The sequence below is a fragment of the Thalassophryne amazonica genome, chromosome 4 (genome assembly GCF_902500255.1).
Source record: "Thalassophryne amazonica chromosome 4, fThaAma1.1, whole genome shotgun sequence".
Lineage (NCBI taxonomy): Eukaryota > Metazoa > Chordata > Actinopteri > Batrachoidiformes > Batrachoididae > Thalassophryne > Thalassophryne amazonica.
In genome coordinates this window covers 57099799-57125972 of record NC_047106.1, presented here as the reverse complement: position 1 = coordinate 57125972, position 26174 = coordinate 57099799, and the positions used below count along the sequence as shown (strand labels likewise).

At 40.6% G+C, this 26174-nt stretch overlaps 1 protein-coding gene across 1 annotated transcript in view; it reads left to right on the top strand.

Annotated features, from left to right (window-relative positions):
- The window catches only part of LOC117508249 (immunoglobulin superfamily member 11-like), a 389150-nt gene that overhangs the window by 105456 nt on the left and 257520 nt on the right, over positions 1–26174 (top strand). The window contains 1 exon segment of the mRNA XM_034167921.1: positions 6870–6899. Within this exon segment, the coding sequence (XP_034023812.1) occupies positions 6870–6899 (30 nt within the window).

Here is a 26174-nt window from a genome sequence, read left to right as displayed (position 1 = left end):
AACAGTGAGGAAAATAAGTATTTGAACACCGTGCATTTTGCAAGTTCTCCCACTTAGAAATCATGGAGGGGTCTGAAATTTTCATCTTAGGTGCATGTCCACTGTGAGAGACATAATCTAAAAAAAAAAACAAAAACAAATCCGGAAATCACAATGTATGATTTTTTTTAAATAATTTATTTGTATGTTACTGCTGCAAATAAGTATTTCAACACCTGTGAAAATCAATGTTAATATTTGGTACAGTAGCCTTTGTTTGCAATTACAGAGGTCAAACGTTTCCTGTAGTTTTTCACCAGGTTTGCACACACTGCAGCAGGGATTTTGGTCCACTCCTCCATACAAATCTTTCAGTTTGGAGTTTCACCTCCCTCCAAAGATTTTCTATTGAGTTCAGGTCTGGAGACTGGCCAGGCCACTCCAGGACCTTGAAATGCTTCTTGCGGAGCACCTCCTTAGTTGCCCTGGCTGTGTGTTTGGGGTCATTTTCATGCTGGAAGACCCAGCCATGACCCATCTTAAATGCTCTTACTGAGGGAAGGAGGTTGTTTGCCAAAATCTTGCAATACATGACCCCATCCATCCTCCCTTCAATACGGTGCAGTCGTCCTGTCCCCTTTGCAGAAGAGCACCCCCAGAGTATGATGTTTCCACCCCCATGCTTCACGGTTGGGATGGTTTTCTCGGGGTTGTTCTCATCCTCTAAACATGGTAAGTGGAGTTGACTCCAAAAAGCTCTATTCTGGTCTCATCTCACCACATGACCTTCTCCCATGCCTCCTCTGGATCATCCAGATGGTCACTGGTGAACTTCAAACGGGCCTGGACATGTGCTGGCTTGAGCAGGGGGACCTTGCTGCCCTGCAGGATTTTAAACCATGATGGCATCATGTGTTACTAATGTAATCTTTGTGACTGTGGTCCCAGCTCTCTTCTGGTCATTGACCAGGTCCTCCTGTGTAGTTCTGAGCTTTCTCAGAATCATCCTTACCCCAAAAAGTGAGATCTTGCATGGAATCCCAGACTGAGGGAGATTGACAGTCATCTTGTGTTTCTTCCACTTTCTAATAAATAATCATAACAGTTGTTGTCTTCTACCAAGCTGCTTGCCTGTTGTCCTGTAGGCCATCCCAGCCTTTTGCAGGTCAACAGTTTTGCCCCTGGTGTCCTTAGACAGCTCTTTGGTCTTGGCTATGGTGGACAGATTGGAGTGTGATTGATTGAGTGTGTGAACAGGTGTCTTTTATACAGGTAACAAGTTCAAGCAGGTGCAGTTAATACAGGTAAAGTGTGCAGAATAAGAGGGCTTCTTAAAGAAAAATTAACAGGACTGTGTGAGCCAGAATTTTTGCTGGTTGGTAGGGGGTCAAATACTTATTTGCGGCAATAACATACAAATAAATTATTAAAAAAATCATACATTGTGATTTCCGGATTTTTTTTTTTTTTTTTGAGATTATGTCTCTCAGAGTGCACATACACCTAAAATGAAAATTTCAGACCCCTCCGTGATTTCTAAGTGGGAGAACTTGCAAAATCGTAGGGTGTTCAAATGCTTATTTTCCTCACTGTATGTATTTGGTGGTGTAGGCTTTGCGTTCAACATGCACGTGAATGTCTTACTCTTTTGTCCACTCTGATGGGGGGCTGACTTCCCCTTTATCATTGGTGGAATAATGCATGATGTAAACCAATCAAAACCACCAACCCCACGTCGATTGATGGATTGAGCAACATCCCCACATGGCAGGTGTTGCCGAGGGGAACAAAAGCCACCAAAGACAAACTGAGGTGCCAACGCTGCCTCCAGGTGGATACCAGGATTTATAACAAAGTGACAGGCCTGTGACATGTCCAACACAATTTTTTTTCTGAGTGGTACAAATTTGTGTGGCAACTTACTCTTTTGCAAATAGTTGTACGAAAAATGCCTGAAGGACTACCTCTATTTTAATGTAAATAGTTTTATATTATATTTACATTTGTACATATAATTTTGAAATTATTCGTGGGGAGCTCAGAGTACAGTCACTGCTCCTTCACGTTGAAAGGAGCAAGCTGAGGTGGTTTGGGCATCTGGTAAGGATGCCTCCTGGGCGCCTCCCAAGGGAGATATTCCAGGCACATCCATCTGGGAGGAGACCTGGGGTAAGACCCAGGACTAGGTGGAGAGATTATATCTTCACACTGACCTGGGAACACCTTGGGATCCCACAGTCAGAGGTGGTCAATGTGGCACAGGAAAGGGAAGTCTGGGGTCCCCTGCTGGAGCTGTTACCCCCGCGACCTGAACCCGGAAAAGCGGTTCAAGATGAGTGATGAGATGAGTGATAGTTTTGAAATTTACAATATATGTTGGGATTCTAAAACTATTTTCTATTTGGATTTTATGTTTTTGTGTGTGTGAATTTAGGTTTATTGTGTTAATACAGTATGTCAGAATGAGAGAAAACTGTCAACAAGTCACACAGGTGAGGATGTGCTGAAAAAAATGACACCAAACAAGGCAAAGTAAACAGTTTTTTAAGGTACAGTAAATTATGAAGGTAAACCAAAAGCAGTCAAATACGGCCAATTATACCCTGAACTCCAGAGGGTTAACAGAAATTTTCCTGTTGCATGCCAGTGATTTGGCTTGACTTTTTTTTTTTTTGGAAACCACATTGAACATTTCTTTTGGAAGACTTAGAGCAGTGGCATAATACTTAACTTCAGCACTTAAGCAATAAACAAACATTGAAAACTTAGAGAAAAGGAATGGTATATGCACACAATACTCAACACAAACACTATACTCTCCACTTATGTATCCGCACTGCACTCTTCTCCATCTATTTTTTTTTTTTAAATGATTCCATCCCATTTTAATTTATAGGCTGTTTGTTAATGCAGACAAACAACATATGATCAGTGACTGAGTGGCTGTGACTTTGATGCAGTGACTGATGGAGTTCTATTATTAGGTAATAATTGTGATTTCCTTTAAGGAGTGTTCCAGTGTAAAATATGTCCAGTTTTACCTATATATTGCATCCCAAAATAAATTTTCTGCCAATTCTCAGAGCTTCTTTCATTTTTAATGTATTTTGTAACCAATGCATTACATGTTACATATATTTTTTTTTCTTCATTTCAGTACTTCAAAAATGAGAAGGAAATGTACATTAGGGAAATCAAAATAAAGTTTGTGGAGCTCTAAAAAGAGGAAAATGTCATCAGCTGAAGAAAAGAAAGATGAAGTGGCAAAGCAAAAGGATAGAATGAAAAATTCATATAATTAAAAAAAAAACTGGTGAAGACAAAGAAGTGCTCCTAAAGGATAAAGGAGAAAGGGCATCCAAGCTGAGGAAAGAAAAGGTTCATCCAAGACGTGCCAGACAAAGAGCTGCTGAAATCCTTTATGTGAAAGACAGTCAAGTCTGGGAGCATGCACTGGTACAGCGCTGTGCAGCATCCACAATGCCATCAAACCGCCTTGGTTCCTGGATGACAGCCGGCAGTCAACTGGTCAACTAGACCACCGGACAACAGAACAAAAACTGTCAAAAAGAGGCTTTAACATCGTCAACACGTTTTGGTTGTATTTTTATTGCTGCTTCTGCCAGTTAGAGTGCAACTGGAAGAAAGGCTGACTGTAAAGCTCTTGAGAATATGGCAAATAATATTGTGTTCCCTACGGTGGCCTGGATGTGACTGTATGCGGTAGAGAGAATTGTTGGTCACAAGACAAAAAGAAACCAGTTTTAGGATCCTAAATATGACAATCATCAGTATAATGGCATGTAGCTCCACATGGACAGCCTCGCACACCTTTTAGTATCCCACACATGGTTCTTTCATCCAGTGTAGAAAGGTTACTATTAGCAATACTGATTGGCAGTCTGGCTGCTCGTTAAACAGTCTTTTAAAGTCTGTCTCGTTGCATTGCCATGCTTGATGTTGCAAAACAAAAACATACTGTTGAAAACTAGAATTCTGGAGGTGTTCCACTTGACTGGAAGAATTAAGAGGAGTTATTTTTAAGACCCTCCATGCTGGGGGTTATGCAGAATGATCACGAGTTCCCTCATCTCTGTGACTCACAGCACTGAAAACAACACCACAACACTGGAACTGCTAATGGCAACAGAGAAAAGTTTAAAGTTTGTGGAAGAGAGGAGCTGCTGGCTAAACGTTTTAGGAAAAAAAAATCCCTGAATATGACAGATATTGTGCAAGGTTAGTATATTTGACATGTTGCTCCCAAAGTAGCAGGAAAAGCGTGAACCCCCCAAAAATTTAAACTCTCCTCCACGGGGACGCCATTAACCATTTGGCATTGTGACCACTTAGGTCTGAAGGGATTCTAAGTAGGAAACACCAGAGATAGTGTTCTGTTTTGGAAGGCATTGCAAAAAAAGCATTAAAAAAAAAAGTTTTTTTTTTCCCCTCGTTTATCCTGAATGTTCTTTTAAAGTACACTGAAGCCTTTATACATGCTACTGTTGCTGCTGATGGATTCAGCTTTGAGCAAAGTCAGGTGGCAGATCTAATCACGACAGCAGTAAAGACATAGGCCAACTCTCAAAGATATGCTGTCGTCATTGAAATGCCTGACAGAATGATAGAAATAATAAAAAAAATTTAACAAAAAACACCTGCATGCTTGACACTATTTCTGACAAATTAATTGCCTGAGGGAGTGATATCCAAATGGCAAGTGCTGAAAAATGAAGCCAGTCTGGAAGTAAGGGGTGTGGTCTTTAGTTGTGGGTGTGATTGTGTTTGTCCTTTCTGGATATTTTATTACAAATAAAACACCATATGTTATGTGCTGACGCGGGTCAGAGAACCGAACCAGCATCTGACAAGGGCCCAGTGCTAAATAACCAGAAAGCGGTTCCAAAAACAAAACAAATTTATTTCCCTCCTGTGCAATAATTTGTGTACAACATAAATGTTCGGTTGTCTGGCGAGGTGAAGGACGGCGCGCTCTCCAGCGCCCAAATGGATCAAAGCCTGGCGCTTCTGGACTCGGATTCACCGCCGAACACCCCCCAAGTGGATACGACAAACTGACTCTGTGAAGGACGGAAAACGTGAGGTAAGTCAACAGAACTACAATAAATATCCTTCAAAGGCACACACTATCAGCAACACATTCAGGTCTGAATTTAAACTTTATGTAAATGAGCAGCTTCTCACAACAGGTGGAGGATCATCAATCCGTACGCCATGACAGTGAGGAGCAAACTTCACAGTTCTCATCAATGTTCAAATATACTGCGTAACAAAATACCAAATTACTGTTAACACTTATTCAGACAATCATTACCTCTGATGTGTGCTGACAGCATGTGTCCCTCACCCGTCCTCCTTCACTGGCACGATGTGTCAAACCCTGGCGCGGTCCTCAGCGTCTCACAAACGAACGTCACAAGGTCGAGTTCCCGGCAATTCTGCTCGAATCACTCATGGCTTAAATGCAGAACGCCATCTCATTATCTGCTTCAGATGAAAGTCTTTAAGTTTGCACGTGAACATCCTCCGCAGGTGCAGCCAATAGTTCTGATGAAGGTGAAGGACTCTTCCGCCAGTACCTTCTCCGCAGAAAAAAAAACAGTTTGCATACCACCTGGAGAACAAAGAAAACAAAACAACACCAAAATGTCCAGCCAAACCCCCCAACACACAACACCATATTGCTTTCTGTCTAGTTAAACATACGAACTGGCCAGCTAAGAAGTCTGTGCTCCAGTATTTTCATTGAGTGCATCTTTTAGAAATATTTAATTTTTATGTTTGCGCCATTCACGCTAATTAGCAAGTATGGATTGGGCTGGTAGTTAGGTGGAGTAGCGCACTACCAAGATGGTGATATCTAAAATCAACCTACTTGAGATTCAGCCTTTGTCAGAAAGCCTTTGTGTGATATTTTGGTCAAGCTTAAACAGCTTGACCTTTCAAGGTCATGCAAAGTCAAAGGTCATATCACAAATGGGAACATGATATGACTTCATATTATGGTTGAACAGATGTTGTATCTTTAACCTATTCCTCTTCCTTACTTTTGTCCTGTTAAGGTAATTCAAGGCCAGTGTTCATGTGAAAGGTGACTTGACTTCATGCAGTTGCTGAAAATAGTTGTTCTAAATTTGCCATACACATAATACACATTATTTCTCAAAATCATATATGTTGTCTTTGGATGACCATCATCCATTTCACTATGTTTGGTGCAAATTGGACCAAATTGGTAATTTTGCTCACACGGGGTAAGGAGCACACAGGCTGTGTAATAAAGTGAGAGCAGGTGCATGTGTTGATAGGGTGCAGTTGATGGAGCTGGAGCAATCAAATTTTGTACCAGTTTGCAATCTGACATAAAGATTTTTTTTTTCCATTTGTGTTGGAGACATGCTTTCACGTGTATTTTGCACATGTGCAAGTCGATTTTTGGGACTATATCCATGCAAACACAGTAATTACTTTGCACTCTCTGCCAGAACCTGATTTGATCATCTGTGTGCTGTCCAGTAGATGATCAATAAAACATCCATTCGTGTACCAACTTACTGCGCGATGAGTCGATATATTTGCCACCCTCACGTCAAGGCTGAGACTTGAATGTGCTAAGAAATACTTTCTGCAGGAACACAAACGTTTTGAGTGATGTGGCTTGAATAGGCAATTACAAAGGAATCTCCCGACAGGAAGTGAGCATGGCGTGCTTTCTGTCTGCCTACACTGACAACACTGTTAATTTCTTATTTTTTTTTTTTGCAAATTACTTCATTAGTGTGGCTCAACACTGTGCGAACTGCTCAGCCTCTTTTGTGCTCAGTGAGAACACAACAGTAATTATGTTATTTTTCTCTCTTCTTTTGCAGGATCAAGATTTGATCTACACACAGGAAAAGGTAAACAAAGCAAACAAAGTCTGTTATTTCTTTTCGCCACAGGCAGGGGAGAGGCAGAGCGATTAGCAGAGGTGTCAAGTAACGAAGTACAAATACTTCGTTACTGTACTTAAGTACACTTTTTAGGTATCTATACTTTACTCCATTACTTATTTTTCTGCGTACTTCCGACTTCTACTTATTACATTTTCACACAAGTATCTGTACTTTCTATTCCTTACATTTTTAAAACAAACAGCCTTGTTACTCTTGGCTTCAGCGCCGGTGGATGTGCGCTGAGGCGTCAGCGCACATCCACCGGAAGCTCAAGGTGCCAGCGCAGTTCCACCGGCGTGGCTTTACCGAGGTGCCAGCGCGGATTTATCTGACCATGGGTCCGAAGAAGGCACTGACGGCGGAGGAGGGAGACGATATCAAGAAGTCCCTGGACTTTTTGTCTGAGGAAATCTCTGTTGTTAAAATGCAGCAGAAATCCATTATGGAGCTGGTGGAAGAAGTGAAGGCTCTCTGGATCCAGAATGCCGAGAAAGACCGGCGTCTGGTGCACCTGGAGAACCGTGTTGCAGAGTTGGAACAGTACACAAGGATGAACGACGTTATTATTACAGGAATTCATATTAAACCTCGATCCTACGCACGGGCGGTGTCAGAAGACAGCGGAGGGGAGGCCAGTGAGCAGGAGGCCAGCTCAGTGGAACAACAGGTGGCTGACTTCCTGCAATCTAAAGATATTCAAATGGACTGTAATAACATTGAAGCGTGCCACCCCCTGCCCAGGAGAGAGGATGGAGACAAGCGAGCAGTTATAATGAGGTTTGTCAACAGAAAACATAAAATGGCATTGTTAAAACAGGGACGGAAACTCAAAGGAACAAACGTATTCATCAATGAACATCTGACCAAAAGAAACGCAGACATCGCCAGGAAAGCTCGTCTCTTAAAAAAATCAGGGAAAAATTCAACAGACATGGACATCCAACTGCAAAATATTCATCAAACTGAACGGAACACCAGAACAAGCGAAGGTTATGGTAATCAGGAGCATCAAGGAACTGGACAAATACAACCAATAAGGTATGAGGACACAAACACATCACAACACCATGACACAGACCAGAGGAACCTATTCATCTACTACATCATCTACATCTCAACTCAACTTTTTTTTAATATAGCGCCAAATCACAACAAACAGTTGCCCCAAGGCGCTTTATATTGTAAGGCAAGGCCATACAATAATTATGAAAAACCCCAACGGTCAAAACGACCCCCTGTGAGCAAGCACTTGGCAACAGTGGGAAGGAAAAACTCCCTCTTAACAGGAAGAAACCTCCAGCAGAACCAGGCTCAGGGAGGGGCAGTCTTCTGCTGAGACTGGTTGGGGCTGAGGGAAAGAACCAGGAAAAAGACATGCTGTGGAGGGGGGCAGAGATCGATCACTAATGATTAAATGCGGAGTGATGCATACAGAGCAAAAAGAGAAAGAAACAGTGCATCATGGGAACCCCCCCACAGTCTACGTCTAAAGCAGCATAACCAAGGGATAGTCCAGGGTCACCCGATCCAGCCCTAACTATAAGCCTTAGCGAAAAGGAAAGTTTTAAGCCTAATCTTAAAAGTAGAGAGGGTATCTGTCTCCCTGATCTGAATTGGGAGCTGGTTCCACAGGAGAGGAGCCTGAAAGCTGAAGGCTCTGCCTCCCATTCTACTCTTACAAACCCTAGGAACTACAAGTAAGCCTGCAGTCTGAGAGCGAAGCGCTCTATTAGGGTGATATGGTACTACGAGGTCCCTAAGATAAGATGGGACCTGATTATTCAAAACCTTATAAGTAAGAAGAAGAATTTTAAATTCTATTCTAGAATTAACAGGAAGCCAATGAAGAGAGGCCAACACGGGTGAGATATGCTCTCTCCTGCTAGTCCCCGTCAGTACTCTAGCTGCAGCATTTTGAATTAACTGAAGGCTTTTTAGGGAACTTTTAGGACAACCTGATAATAAAGAATTACAATAGTCCAACCTAGAGGAAATAAATGCATGAATTAGTTTTTCAGCATCACTCTGAGACAAGACCTTTCTGATTTTAGAGATATTGCGTAAATGCAAAAAGGCAGTCCTACATATTTGTTTAATATGCGCTTTGAATGACATATCCTGATCAAAAATGACTCCAAGATTTCTCACAGTATTACTAGAGGTCAGGGAAATGCCATCCAGAGTAAAGATCTGGTTAGACACCATGCTTCTAAGATTTGTGGGGCCAAGTACAATAACTTCAGTTTTATCTGAGTTTAAAAGAAGGAAATTAGAGGTCATCCATGTCTTTATGTCTGTAAGACAATCCTGCAGTTTAGCTAATTGGTGTGTGTCCTCTGGCTTCATGGATAGATAAAGCTGGGTATCATCTGCGTAACATCTGGAGACAAGAAGGATATAACTCAAAGGATTGCTGATCATGGAAAACTAGAACTGAGAACATTTAAATACACAGACCACAATGTACTGGACTTGGAGCACGATATAGACCCGGACAATAATTTCTTCTCAAATATCAATGACAGTTGTTGCTATTATACAGATGAACAGTTTAATCGGATCATTAAAACGGATAACAAATTATCAATAATCCATTTCAACAGCAGAAGTCTGTATGCAAACTTTAACAACATTAAAGAATATTTAAGTCAATTTAAAAAAAAAATAACATAATTGCTATATCAGAAACATGGATCAATGAAGATAAAGGAATGGATTTTGAACCAGTCGAAGCAGTGGTTTGCAGATTGAAGCAATGCTTCAACCTATTGTTTCGTTTATTCTTTCTTTCTTTCGCTTAATTTCCCCCCGCTAAAACCCTAAAGAGCATACTTCTGTGAGTATTATTTACCTTTTCTATGTTAAACCGACCTGTTATGGTCTTCTGAAACAGTTGATAGATGTATTTTATAACTTAAAAATGGGAGCGACGCTAACACATTAGCATGTCTATGGCATTTTCAATGTTAAAAGTTAGCATGAAGCAGTTCCAGCTGTCTTCACGTTCGGGTGCATTTGTTTTCAAATTGTAATATTTCTTAAATTTATTTTTGTTTATATATTAATAATTTAATGATAATTATTATATACAATTTCAGAGAAAGAGACAAAAAGAACCTGAATAGAAACACAACAGAAAATAAAATATAAAAGCAACTAACAATGAACATACATACATACATACAGAAATAAGTGTTTCCTGTGAACACCTAGTGACTCTTACACCTCCATTTCATCCCTGTTTTATTTAAGTTTAATGACAGTTTGTTTCGGTCAAACCATATTTTCAATGTGTTAATTTCTTCAGTGATTTCCTCCACAACTATCTGCCAAACTAGAAAACTGCTGCATCCTAGTAACAGCAGAATACTACTGGAATGAATTTGAATAAGGAAAGTTTTTTTTTTTTCTCACTAAATGGATGCTGCACTCACTGCAGTTTATTGTCTGGAATAGTCCCAGATTGCATTTCAGAGCTTCTAGAATTGAAACATTTTCGTGCAGGTGGTGTTGGAGGGTAATTTTGGGTTTTGGGTCTTGGGCCACATGTAGAACGAATCAGTTTTTAAATTAAGCTTTCAATTCATATAGTGGCATCTACCTTTTTTTTTTTTTTAAGGTTACTTTATACTTTTATACTTTAAGTAGGTTTTGGAGCACATACTTTTTCACTTTTACTTGAGTAAAGAGGTCAAGTTGATACTTCAACTTTTACCAGAGTGTTTTTAAACTGCAGTATCTATACTTCTACTTAAGTAACAAATGTGTGTACTTTTGACACCACTGGCGATTAGCGGGCATTAGCCTATATCTCAGCTCGTGTGTATCCAGGTTGTGTACAGATGGATATCAAGTCATCTTTGGGGAGATTTGTGGGCCAGTTTGACGTTATTTTCGCTGAGCACATATGCGCACATGGTGCACAGGCTGCTGCCCTAATCACAGTGAACATAAATGTGGCTTACGGATGTCTTATGGTATCAGTCATAATCACACGCTGAAGTGCTCAATGCACCTGCTGCAGGAACAGACACGGACGCATTCGTGGTGCGTATCAGGTGTGCACGGTATTGTCTTCAGTCTGATGCACATGCATAATAAGCTCAGGTTTTAGTTATTTAATAAAGTGTCACAAACTTGTTCTGCACTGATGTACAAGTATAGTTTATGGTGCCATTAAGGATGATGATGATGATAATTTTCTGCATATCAGTAGATATGTTGACGTATCAGCACTCTCTTTCCTGTACAGTCATTGGTTGTGCTTTTGATGCCATCCGTGCACCGTTTGGTCGTTATGGCGATGGTTTTCATCATGATATTTCTGGCAGATGGAGTCTGTAACGGTTTATGTCTGCGGCCTTCCCTCAGTAGATCCCAGAGTATTTTAGTCCAGAATAATCCCCACCATCTGCTGTCTTCTCTACTACATTTTCGAGCTTGGTATCTCCCTCACTGTTCACTCTGATTTTTACTTTTTTGCTTTCCATGTTGTTGCTTTGTTTCATGTATATTGATCGATAGTGCTTGAATACACTCAGATTCTCTTCTTCAGTTTTTCAATCTCCATATGATCTTCCTCCAGTTCTGCTTTTACTCCTGGATGTTAATTTTCTCCTTTGTGTTCTTGTCATTTTATTTACGTAAGCTCCATGACTTTGTTGTGCTTTCTCTTAATAATTGATTTTTTGTTGTTGTTGTTGTTGTCTGTCTAGATCTCATGATTTTCTCTTCACACTCAATTCAATTTCAATTTATTTTCAGTTATTTAGCACCAAATCACAACAGAGTTGCCTCAAGGCGCTTCACACAATTAAGGTCTAACCTTACCGACCCCCAGAGCAACAGTGGTAAGGAAAAACTCTCTCTGAGGAAGAAACCTCAAGCAGACCAGACTCAAAGGGGTGACCCTCTGCTGTTGCCATGCTACTGACACAAATTACGAAACAGTTCACAAAAATGAACATACAGGAAATGTTGCCAGTGCACAGGACGGTTTCTGGAACAGATACCACACCCATCTCTGGATGGAGCTGCACCTCAAACAGCGAGAAAAGACAAAAGCAGAATCAAGCATCAGAAAAACAACAAATACAGTATAATTTGTCAGCAGTAAGCAACAAGAAAAGCAGAAGAAATACTAAGGTGATCGCTGGCCACTAGCTCTAAGCTTCAATAAAAGACCCAGAACTAGACTTGTCATCCCTGTCACTCTGTCCTCATGCACACATGCCCCAGCTGCTCTCCACAGTGTGATGAATCCTAATCTGGGATGTTATTCCTTAAACACAAATTACAATGATCATCACCCACTGTAGGAACACATGGAGTTCCTCTTTCTCTTATCGTGCCCCTGTTCTGTGGAAAGATCTCCCTGCATCAATAAAACAGTCAGATTCTGTGGAGACTTTCAAGTCCAGACTTAAGACGCACTTATTTTCCCTTTGGTATGGCTAGCATACTGGCATAGTATGTTACTATGCTTTTTACTCTTTTAATTCATTTTATTAGGAAATGGAGCTTGTCACGGCCTCAACTTTATCTAAAGTCTGGATCTTTTAGTGAAGTTTAGTACTAGTGGCCAGCGATCACCTTAGTATTTTCTCTGTTTTTCTTGTTGCTTAATGTTGACAAATTATACTGTAGTTGTTGTCTTTCTGATGCTTGATTCTGCTTTTTCTTTTCTCTCTGTTTGAGGTGCGGCTCCATCCAGAGATGGGTGTGGTATCTGTTCCAGAAACCGTCATGTGCACCGGCAACATTTCCTGTATGTTCGTTTTGTGAATTGTTCTGTAATTTATGTCTGTAGCACGGCCCAAGCAGAGGGTCACCCCTTTGAGTCTGGTCTGCTTAAGGTTTCTTCCTCAGAGGGAGTTTTTCCTTACTACTCTTGCTCTGGGGGTTGGTAAGGTTAGCCCTTACTTCTGTGAAGCGCCTTGAAGCAACCTTGTTGTGATTTGGTGCTATATAAATTGAAATTGATGGAGTGAATAGAAATGTTATTTGGTGAAACTTCATTTTGTAATATTTCAAAAGCCATTAAAATTTTATGAAATGCTGAGCATTCTACAGTAGTGCAGGCAGCTGGAAGACTTCATCCTGAATAGATTGGGATAGGACTTCCAGAAGGACTACTGTCACACCTTGCAGGGATTGGTGTCATTTCACATGTAAGAGGCCGAGGTATAATTCTGCACCCCTTGGCAACTTTCCCAAGCAGTTCTTGTCCGGCTATGTATTGAGACAAATTTTCCTGAGCAGACATACCACTCTTCAAAACTCAGGAAAACTCTTTTTATTTTACCTCCCCCGGAAATCAGTCAGGTTCTCACCCGCCTCACTCTGGTCTGCACTCTGATGAGGAAGACTGGGTATAACTTGGCGTAACTGGGTGCAAATTTGTGTATTCCAAGTGTGCTAGTACTTGACTCTTGATGTCTTGGGTAACTTTTTCTTTCTCTTTCTGTGCTTGACGTTAAAAATTGAGGCAGGGTTGCACCGGATGACTCCGAGCCGAGAGCAAGTCGGGTGCCCCAGCGTGTGTCAGGCCATGCCAAACAGCACACCAAGCCTTCCTTTGAGCCATTCATAAGCTGTGCAGGGTCACCACTCAGGGGCAGCCTGCACTGAGCTCACAGCTCTCAAACTTTGACTGCATTTGCTCTGTGTGCCTTTGCACAACAGTCATTTAAACTGTTACCAGTTTTTAACTGGTTTATGGAGCTCAGTCAAGCTTGGCTTGTTTGGCTGGATGTAGGCTTGGCTCAACTTGTTGTCAACTTTTCATGCTAAATGGAAAGTGTCACCCTGACCTTTTCAAGTTGACTACGGAGTGTACAACAGAGATCAAAAGGGGGATACCAATGTGTGCTGGGCTTGCCTCGGGCTCTTCAAGTTGAGTGCGAGATGGACGATAATACCCCAAGATTATCATATTTTGGCTTGATTGCTCATGTCATGGCACACATGCATTCACAAACACATGTGCTCTAGGTGGGAAGTTTGACTGATTTCTGAAATCGAAAATACTTTGCCTTGGTGAGAGGTACTTGGGGAAAATTAATAGACAAATGTATTGGCATGAGGTATATTGTATGATATCACATGAAACAATAACAACAATAATAATTAATAATAATTTATTAGGTGATTTGCCTTGGCTGACAGGTATATGAGACATGTATGAATTCTTGTGCAATTTTTCCATGAGTATTACAAAATGCCCTAAGTTGTAAGTCGGCTTAATGAAAACTGCACCGACCTCGGCCCTGTGTGAGAGTAAAGTTAGTAGTTAGTGTATACTAGTCTGACCCTTAATTCATTTCATTATGAAGTTAAAGATGGGAAATAATCAGGTGTGAAAGTAAGAGCTTTGCATGCTCGCATCATATTAAAAATATTAATATTAAAGACTGCTCTTAACCCACCTGCGGACCTGCTTTTATGGAGCGCTTCTCTGCGAAAATGTCAAATAATATAAATGAAACAGCCATGCCAGTCAGGGTGAAAGTAAGGTTATTCAGTAATTTTTGGACCAAGTTGAAAGAACTCTGAAAACACTACACTGGAATATGGAGTATATCATAGAGAAATTAATCTCATTTGTGTATATTCTTATATTAGTACAATTAATACAATGTCACAGTGACTGTTATGTGACCCACCAAATTGAGAGGAAAAAAATTCCATTTTATGAATTTGTTCTTACAGAATATCTCAGGATGGAAAACCTGATGTGAAAAAAAGCTAATTAAAAAGTGATAAATTGAGACTTATGAAAGTGAGACTTCTAATTAAATTGCTAAATAATTGGTGAGATATTTATCATGACAAAGCAGTCAGGCAGTAAAACTGAAGTCACTACTTTACAGAATACAGATCAACAGAAATAACTAAATAATTTTCTAACCTTTATTCAGCAATTTTAGTCATTTCCCCCACATCATTAATATTACATATAATACTCACTTTATGAAAGGTCACAACACAATCCTTTCTTAGCTTGTTGCTGCATCCAAACGCTGCACAAAACAGCATTTTCAGATCACTTTAACCCAAGTTTAAGTCAGCGCATCATCAGTTTCTATTTAATCGAATGCTTGACGATGCGTAATAATGCCAAGCAATATGGTGGCTGCCTGGCAACAGCTCACGGACTGCATCCGCCATCTAGTGGATTAAATAGAAATCGATGGTTCAACCCCAGCAAATATTCCTAATGCAAAACCCAACGTTAGAAGGCACTCAGAGAGGGCATTCCTCCACCAAGGCCACATTCCACATCTTCTGGTACTGGATGCAAAATATGCCTAGTATTGAATTCAACATAAAAGCCATTATTTCCTCCGTCATTATCCTTCTGCTCACCAAATTTCATCAGCATCCTTTTACAACTGTTTGAATTGAAGGTGGCTATGTGCCAAACATTCTTCTGGATCTCAGCTCCAGTATTAGTTCCAGATCATCTTCTAAAATGGAATCACTTATTTTCTGGAATATTATTGATCTGCTCACCAAATTTTATTGAAATCCGTCCATGAATTTTTGAATGATTATGCTAACAAACGCTGGTGAAAACATTAACTCTGAGGGGGAAGACTGAAAAAATGTCCGTGTAGGCAACCGATCTGACCTGTGAAAACTGAGATTTTCCTGACAGTGTTAAAAAAAAAAGTGTTCCGCTGTTATTATTCTATAACCTGTATTTTGGTCTTGAAGCCGGTCCTCGTCAAACACTGTATTATTGCTTTGATATCTAAATTTGGCTTTGATATCATCAGTCGCTTGTGACCAGGAGTGTGTGGAAAGCTCTCATCATCCTTTACAAGCGCTGCAGCTCCTGGCAACAAACAAAACCCTCAAGTGCATTTGACTGTGTGTTCTTCCTTTGCTACGCGCACAAAGTGAAAGCGAGCTCTTTGTCGTTTTAATATGAATGAAAGTGTCGCAGCAACACCTTGTTTAGCTGAGAGACAGATGTTTCTGTGACACCGAGGATTACAAACTGTGTGCTGCGGTGTGAATAATGTTCTCCTACATAGAGTCAAACACGCTTTTGTGTGTCACGACTGCAGCTGGAATGACAGTGGACAGGTGTGACATCAGCACCTCTGTGACACGGTTCTCGTACAGCACGTCTCTGTGAAAGCGCACAGCTGGCTTAACAATGACTGAATGGATTACAAAGTGTTTGAATGTGTGTGTGCGTGTGTGGGTAAAAAAAAAAGACAGAGACAGAATGTGATGACTCCTGCGTCAGGGGCAAGTGGGTATTTTATAAAGATGTATACTTTAAACAGATACTGATAATACCCTGAAATTATCATATTTTGGCTTGATTGCTGATGTCACAGCACACATGCTTTCACAAACACATGCGCTCTACATTCACATGCATGCTAACCCCTCCAGGACTGAACAGATCATATGATCATCATCTGACCCAAATCCATTAGCACTACAAGTCGCAACCTCATCCTCCCTCTGCTATTGCTCGGTTTCCTCTTATTCCCGATGATTTCTCTCAGACATCCGTGCCTCTATGTGGGACATTTCCTATTTGAGTTTGTCTGTAGCAACATGAGTAGCAATGGAGGAGCAGCAGGATTAAGTGGAGGTGTCTACAGCCCTGGAGGCACCCGCTGGGTATAGCACATCAAGTAGCAGTTAATAAGTTAGCCTCAATTTATATCACTCAGTGTCACAAAGCTCAATCCCATTTTTCAGTCTTCTGAGAGATGGCTCAGTGGATTGGAGTTTTACAACCAGTATGTTGATCTGGGCCTGATTCACAGTCTCACTACCTGTCTGCCATTGGACAAAACACTTGATTGCATCGTCTCAGTCCACCCAGTTGTGATTGGGTATGAGTCTTGGCTGAAGACGTAACCTCTAACGAATTGGTGTCCTATCCAGTGGGATTGTAGACTGTCATCTGTTTCAAGCTGCGGAATCTGCAGATACGTCTTCTCACCACTCGCCCTCAGGGCTTAAGTGGGACTTTGGTCTTCCACTTCTGAGAGCAAAGTACAGCACTGTGGCTTAGTGGTTAACACTCTTTTCTCACAGCAACAAGGTCCGCACTTCAATGCTACCCGTGCCAAGTTCTTTTCTGTATGGTCCTTGCATGTTTTCTTTGTGTCTGCATTAGGGCTGGACGATATGACCTAAAATTCATATTGCAGTATAAATTGAATCCCTTCACGGTAACTGTATATATATTGGGATATAAACTTAAGTGTAATAATTATAATGGAAGTGTTTCTGAATGGGTTATATAGTCCCTTAGCAAATCTAAATGGATAAAAAATAAACAAAAAACAAAAACAGATACAGTATAATGTAATTCTGAAACATTGTGCAGATCTCAAAACTTAAAATTTATACCCACTCTGTGGTGCAGAATGGTGCAAATGAACACAAACGCCATTGTTATAACTTAGAATGCAAATATAAATTGTAAATTTCAAAAACATCAACAAATGTTGCAAAAAACAAACAAGCTATATACAACTATTTACATTAAAATGCAGGAAATGATTCAGGCATTTTTGGCGCAACTATGTACATGCAATAAGATGCCACACAAATTATATATGTGCCACTCAGAAAAACAATTCCTGTCCAAAACAAGACCTCTCTGACTTGTGTTGGACATGTAATTTTGGACTTTGGAATGATCTCACACTTTGTCATTCCTGCTTCTGTCCAGCTGGAGGCAGTGTTAGTATCTTAACCAATATATAAAGACACTTTGACTTTGACTTTGAACCGTAAGCCAAATTTATATCGTTTATACCGTCTACCGCATATACCATGCACCCCTAGTCTGTGTGGGGTTCCTCTGGGTATGCAGGTTTCCTCCTACCATTAAAACATGCACGTTAGGATCTGCTTCTTTCATCTGGAGTTCATCCCTGGGTCTCAGACTGTGGCTGCCCATTGCTCCTAGTTTTTGGATTGAGTCTAACTGTAATTAGATGGGTTAAGTACAGAGGACAAAATTTGTTGTATGTATTTAAGTATGTACAACTACAATAAATTCTCATCTTTCTTCCTCTTCCTTCTTCGTTAAAGATAGCAATGATGAAAATAATAAAGACAACTTTCAATGTAGGCCATGGTTATGTCCAAGTCTTCCAAAGTCAAAGTTCTTTATAGTATGCTGCAGAGTTTAGCTAGAAGTGCCAACACCGAAGTCAAAATTTTAAATTTTTGACTAATTTGTGACACTAAAAAGAGAATGCTACAGAATGATGCATACAGGATAACTTATTTTGCAATGTTAAGGAGATTGAAGAAGGCCATGAAAGGCCCAACTAAGGCAAATTTGGATCACTAACCAAATCTGCTCAAATTGTCCTTTACCTGTGATCCATCTGACCACTTTTTGACTTTAAATATCTTCAAACAGGCAAACATAAACTCACAGGGGTGATTCATATATATACTCAAATCTGTGGAGTTGGCAGGGTTAGTAAATGCCTAACTTTGAGGTGGAGCCACCTTTACAGTGACAACCATTATTTATTTATTTATTTATTTTTTGCCTATTCCCAGACAATGGCCCAGATCCATTCTTGGAGAGCACTGGTGCTGTGTGCTGTCACATTCCTACTCGTACAGAGTACTGATTGCAATCATTGGCCCACCACTATTTCCAGGTCTTTAGCAGTGAGGCACCTGCAAGGTAGATCATCCTCAGGGAAACATCCCATATGGCAATAATACCATAATTTACCTTCATCTGACACAAAGTCATTCTTGTGTTATCCAAGAATTTCCAAGAGAGACCTGGTACAAAGGCATCCAGTCTTCATCTGAGGCCACTGGATGTCATCGGGTAACACAACCATACAGTAAGACTGGCGGCATCAGGACTTGGACCTTCAGCATCCTGCAGACATCTGAACATTGCTGTCCACCTCTGTTCAGCAACCTTATGGCTTCTGTAGCTCGACCTCTTAGGCTGAGCTTCCACTGACATGATCTTGTGGTCTGTTTAACAGAATCATATTTGCATGTTGTCCCTATTGTGCCCAGGCCCATTTTATGGCTCTTAACAAGGACCTCTAAAAGTGGTGTACAGGATCTGGGATAAATGGTTCTTGCTGTCTGCACAGTAAAATTGCCAGTGTTAAATTAACACTGCCAGTGTACATATGGTCCCACTCTGGCCAGAGTGGGACCATATGTCCATATGAACAGTGCTTTTAAGCTAAAGCACTGTTTTCTTTCTGCTTTCTGCCTGCTGTAAATTAAAACTGAAATCCAAATTTACTATTTCCCTCTAAGTCAAATACTAAAATCTACTAGATGTCTTTACATTAGCTCTTTGAAGAAACCCTGCATCACTTTCTTGGATTACTGTATTCTTACATTATGTAGGACTCTAAGAACTTCAGTAATTTAACACAAGGCATAGAACTGGCTTGGGTATTGAAACAGGGTGCTAATTGGGATGCTGAAAAGATGCCTCTGACTAATCAGCTTAGCAGTGTAGTCTGCAGTTGATGGATAATAAAGAGGATCTTACTGTGGAAGCATCTATTACCACCACTGTAATGAGAGTTCTTATAATATGATATGAGGGATGAAGAGGTTTTGGAAAGAAAGACCAGGAGGCTGGCATGTCTAAGGATGAAGTGATGACTCTCATTGTTAACCTTAAAGGAGACCTGCATTGAAAAAATGCAGTCAGATTTTTTGAACAAAAAATGACTTACATTTACATGAGATCCTTCTGAATGTAGTAAAGTAAATCTGCAAGCCCAGATCTGTCATTCAACGGAGAAATCTTCATTTGAAAATGACAAATTTACAGCTAACATTTAGCCCTCCGCAAATTGTCCCTCTCATCATGGACGCTGCCGAGACGTCACAGACAAGACCACATTTATTTCAATGCAGGTCTACTTTAAAGGATACCTGTAGTTAACTTTAATTACCAAGTATCTCAAAATATCAGATGTTATACTTTTGATTCTTTCAAGTGAAGCTCATCATAGGCCCTTGTCAAATGTGATGGACTTGTAAAGGTGCCTTGTAGGGATGGGTATTGATAAGATTTTATCAATATCAATACCATTATCAATTCCGCTTATCGATCCGATTCCTTATCGATTCCCTTATCAATACCTCTTGTGATTTTTCTTTGTACTGAAAAATGGTCTGATGAGTCCACATTTCAGATTGTTTTGGAAATCTGTGCAAAAGAGGAAAAAGACCATCAGATTGTTACCAGCGCAAAGTTCAAAAGCCAGCATCTGTGATGGTATGGGGGTGTGTTGATGCCCATGGCATGGGCAACTTAAACATCTGTGATTGATGCTGCCATCCAAGCAACATCTGTTTCAGGGATGTCTGTGCTTATTTCAGCAAGACAATGCCAAGCCACATTCTGCACGTGTTACAACAGTGTGGCTTCATAGTAAAAGAGTGCCTGTCATCCTTTGAAAATGTGTGGTGCATTATAAAGCGCAAAATACGGAGACCCAGGACTGTTGAACAACTGAAGTTGTACATCAAGCAAGAATGGGAAAGAATTCCACCTACAGAGAGAGAGAGAGAGAGAGAGAGAGAGAGAGAGAGAGAGAGAGAGAGAGAGAGAGAGAGGCTGCAGCTCCAAAATTCTGTCCACTTTATCCTTGACTAATGCAACCCTTCCACCATTTTTTAGCCATATTGGCTCCAAACTGAGTTTTAAGAAGTTCTGAACTGGCTTGTGACCTTGCCTTTTATCCATTTTTTCTTCTCAGATACAAATGTCTTCATCACTGATTGACCTTCAGTCATTTTACCAAGTTTGTTCCTCATAAGATCAAATCTCCTGCAGTTATTTTGTCCATGTGCAGATGGCTATAAGTACAGACATGCATTACCACTGTGTGTGGGTGTAATAAATAAGAAAGAAAGAACTACAGGGGATCTTAAGCTGTCATACAATTTTCATAAATCTGGAAGATAACTGTTGGTGCTATGCAGTGCTTTCAAATTCAAGAAACAAAATTTAAGACAATGAAAAACCAACCAGTTGAAAGCAGTCTAGAGAGTGTCTGCTATGTGGAGCAATAATGCATGTTGTTTCTGACCTGTGCTGTCCTGGAGAATAGAAGAAATGCATCAAGGTGCAGCGAAGGTTGCAGTCGAAGGATAAAATGCCACGGGACACTGTTAGTCACCGCCTTCTTACCTTCACTCCCTCTTTCCTACATCTCTCCCACACATTCACAGTGTATAAAGCCTCTGTTTGCAGCACAGATGGAGGTCAGCACTGTGCGCTCTGACTGGAATCAGACAGGACGTGCACTTTTACTACTGCACTAAATGAGCGAGTACAGCTGCACCACTTCAGATCTTAATGGCGCACCATTAACCTTCACCCGCCTTACCTCACGTCAGCCAGTTATAAAGTTAATGTAGCACTTCTGTGAGAATGCATTTTTAATCCTATTAAAGCTGAAAGTTGAACCAAACACCACTTGGACTTAACAGTTTACAACCGTTATTGAGGGGTGGGTCTCAGCACGCTCAGATGTCCACTTTATATGAACATGTCCTTGCACTGATTGTCCACACAGTTCACAAGACAACAGCAATTTAAAAAAAAAGTTTCCATGCATTCATTCAGAATTCTCGCTAACACCCCGTTTACACAGAGTCCACGATCAATCTGTGATTGAAAAATAGCCTCTGATTGCCCTCCCTCCCATTGACCCTTGCTGGAGTTTCAGGCTGGTCTCACTAGTTAATTCTAGAATAGAATTTAAAATTCTTCTTCTTACTTATAAGGTTTTGAATAATCAGGTCCCATCTCATCTTAGGGACCTCATAGTACCATATCACCCCAATAGAGAGCTTCGCTCTCAGACTGCAGGCTTACTTGTAGTTCCTAGGGTTTGTAAGAGTAGAATGGGAGGCAGAGCCTTCAGCTTTCAGGCTCCTCTCCTGTGGAACCAGCTCCCAATTCAGATCAGGGAGACAGACACCCTCTCTACTTTTAAGATTAGGCTTAAAACTTTCCTTTTTGCTAAAGCTTATAGTTAGGGCTGGATCAGGTGACCCTGAACCATCCCTTAGTTATGCTGCTATAGACGTAGACTGCTGGGGGGTTCCCATGATGCACTGTTTCTTTCTCTTTTTGCTCTGTATGCACCACTCTGCATTTAATCATTAGTGATCGATCTCTGCTCCCCTCCACAGCATGTCTTTTTCCTGGTTCTCTCCCTCAGCCCCAACCAGTCCCAGCAGAAGACTGCCCCTCCCTGAGCCTGGTTCTGCTGGAGGTTTCTTCCTGTTAAAAGGGAGTTTTTCCTTCCCACTGTAGCCAAGTGCTTGCTCACAGGGGGTCGTTTTGACCGTTGGGGTTTTACATAATTATTGTATGGCCTTGCCTTACAATATAAAGCGCCTTGGGGCAACTGTTTGTTGTGATTTGGCGCTATATAAAAAAATTGATTGATTGATTGATTGACTAGGGTCTCCATGGTCGGAAAAAAATGATCCCTCTTGGTCCCCATCACTCTCCATCGGTCTCCAACAGGTGTGCAAGTGTATTGAACTGTTTAAAACACTTGCAGAAGTTGTGCGAGCAGTTATGCCCAGTTTACACCGGACTGAGAGCCATATAAAACCTACAAGACGAGACATGTTGTCAACTCTCACAAGTCTTGGCTGGCCACCAGTTGGATCTGTTATTTGCATTTACACCAAGCTTGCATTGTGACTGTATTGTGTGAGTAAAATATATGTTAATATCCACGATCAATGATGCAACCCCATGCAGAGTCAATTGAGAATCTATTACAACCCATAGGATCAGGTTGGGACCTGTGAGAGTTGACAATACTGATTATGAGACCCATGTATCTTTTAACTGGTTGCTCAACTGCTGCGAGTGTTTTAAACAGTTCAGTACCCTCACACACCTGTTGGAAACTGATGGAGAGCGATGCCGACCAGGGGGCATCTTTGTTCCGATCATGGAGACCCTACTGTGACCAGCCTGCAACCCCGGTGAGAGTGACGGCGAGCAGAGGCCAATTTTCGATTGCACATCAGTTGTGGACTTGGTGTAAACGGGGTGTTAACAGATATATGGGTCTCATAAGCAGTCTTGATCAACTTTTACAGATCTGAACTCACTCTCAACTTGATCCTTTGGGTTGTAATAGATTCTCAATTGACTCTTCATGGGGTTGCATGAATGACTGCGAATATTAACATTTCTTTCACTTGCAACATTCAGTTGCAAAGAAAGCTTGGTGTAAATGCAAATAACAGATTAAAATGGAGACCAGCCAAGACTTGTAAGAGTTGACAACATGTCTCGTCTTGTAGGTCTTATGTAGGTCTCAGTCTGGTGTCAGGGATGAGAATTTTCCATGGATCCGTGGATTTAAGAGTTTTTCTGGGTTTCTGGGTCATTTGTGAGATCAGTGTGTAAATCCGTTGAGAAAAATTTTGGAGGGGTGGTGCAGCGCGGGTCATCCGTGCGAATTAAATCTTTCCTCATATGCATGTGAACCATAAAAGTGCTGCTGAAACTGCAGGCTAAAACGCACAACATTAGTTACTTTTTCTTCAACAGCAAACTTTCAGCCAATCAGAATCTCTGTAAATCTGAAGTCACTGAAAGTACCCGGACGTGGTTGAGTTTCAATATGTTTTAGCTGTCGAGCTAAGACTTTAACATGGCCAAAATTACTGAGAGAGAGAAGACAAAGACTGCGTTAAAGACATCGATAGTGGTGTAAAAAATACAACCCCTGGCAAAAATTATGGAATACACCCTCCTCGAAGGATGTTCATTCAGTTGTTTAATTTTGTAGAAAAAAAGCAGATCACAGACATGACACAAAACTAAAGTCATTTCAGATGGCAACTTTCTGGCTTTAAGAAACACTATAAGAAATCAGGAAAAAAAATTGTGGCAGTCAGTAACGGTTACTTTTTTAGACCAAGCAGAGGGAAAAAAATATGGAATCACTCAATTCTGAGGAAAAAATTATGGAATCACCCTATACATTTTCATCCACAAAACTAACACCTGCATCAAATCAGATCTGCTCGTTAGTCTGCATCTAAAAAGGAGTGATCACACCTTGGAGAGCTGTTGCACCAAGTGGACTGACATGAATCATGGTTCCAACACGAGAGATGTCAATTGAAACAAAGGAGAGGATTATCAAACTCTGAAAAGAGGGTAAATCATCACGCAATGTTGCAAAAGATGTTGGTTGTTCACAGTCAGCTGTGTCTAAACGCTGGACCAAATACAAACAACATGGGAAGGTTGTTAAAGGCAAACATACTGGTACACCAAGGAAGACATCAAAGCGTCAAGACAGAAAATTTAAAGCAATATGTCTGAAAAATCGAAAATGCACAACAAAACAAATGAGGAACGAATGGGAGGAAACTGGAGTCAACGTCTGTGACTGAACTGTAAGAAACCGCCTAAAGGAAATGGGATTTACATACAGAAAAGCTAAATGAAAGCCATCATTAACACCTAAACAGAAAAAAACAAGGTTACAATGGGCTAAAGAAAAGCAGTCGTGGACTGTGGATGACTGGATGAAAGTCATATTCAGCGATGAATCTCAAATCTGCATTGGGCAAGGTGATGATGCTGGAACTTTTGTTTGGTGCTGTTCCAGTGAGATTTATAAAGATGACTGCCTGAAGAGAACATGTAAATTTCCAGTCATTGATGATATGGGGCTGCATGTCAGGTAAAGGCACTGGGGAGATGGCTGCCATTACATCATTACATCATCAATAAATGCACAAGTTTACGTTGATATTTTGGACACTTTTCTTATCCCATCTATTGAAAGGATGTTTGGGGATGATGAAATCATTTTTCAAGATGATAATGCATCTTGCCATAGAGCAAAAACTGTGAAAACATTCCTTGCAAGAAGTCTGTTCGTCCGTCTGTCTAAGTGCAGCAATGAATCATGGTCACTGTGTTCACAAGTTCTTTGGGAACACATTTTTACGGAGCCCTGGAAGTGTCATCTCAAAATGTTTTGCATGTAGAGAGAATGTGCGCACGTTTTATTATATTGTGTGCTCATTTTATTACAACCCCTGGCAAAAATTATGGAATCACCGGCCTCGGAGGATGTTCATTCAGTTGTTTAATTTTGTAGAAAAAAAGCAGATCACAAACATGACACAAAACTAAAGTAATTTCAAATGGCATCTTTCTGGCTTTAAGAAACACTATAAGAAATCAGGAAAACAAATTGTGTCAGTCAGTAACGGTTACTTTTTTAGACCAAGCAGAGGGAAAAAAATATGGAATCACTCAATTCTGAGGAAAAAATTATGGAATCATGAAAAACAAAAGCACGCTCCAACACATCACTAGTATTTTGTTGCACCACCTCTGGCTTTTATAACAGCTTGCAGTCTCTGAGGCATGGACTTAATGAGTGACAAACAGTACTGTTCATCAATCTGGCTCCAACTTTCTCTGATTGCTGTTGCCAGATCAGCTTTGCAGGTTGGAGCCTTGTCATGGACCATTTTCTTCAACTTCCACCAAAGATTTTCAATTGGATTAAGATCTGGACTATTTGCAGGCCATGACATTGACCCTGTGTGTCTTCTTGCAAGGAATGTTTTCACAGTTTTTGCTCTATGGCAAGATGCATTATCATCTTGAAAAATGATTTCATCATCCCCAAACATCCTTTCAATAGATGGGATAAGAAAAGTGACCAAAATATCAACGTAAACTTGTGCATTTATTGATGATGTAATGATGTAATGGCAGCCATCTCCCCAGTGCCTTTACCTGACATGCAGCCCCATATCATCAATGACTGTGGAAATTTACATGTTCTCTTCAGGCAGTCATCTTTATAAATCTCTTTGGAACAGCACCAAACAAAAGTTCCAGCATCATCACCTTGCCCAACGCAGATTCGAGATTCATCACTGAATATGACTTTCATCCAGTCATCCACAGTCCACGATTGCTTTTCCTTAGCCCATTATAACCTTGGTTTTTTCTGTTTAGGTGTTAATGATGGCTTTTGTTTAACTTTTCTGTATGTAAATCCCATTTCCTTTAGGTGGTTTCTTACAGTTCGGTCACAGACATTGACTCCAGTTTCCTCCCATTTGTTCCTCATTTGTTTGTTGTGCATTTTTGATTTTTGAGACATATTGCTTTAAGTTTTCTGTCTTGATGCTTTGATGTCTTCCTTGGTGTACCAGTATGTT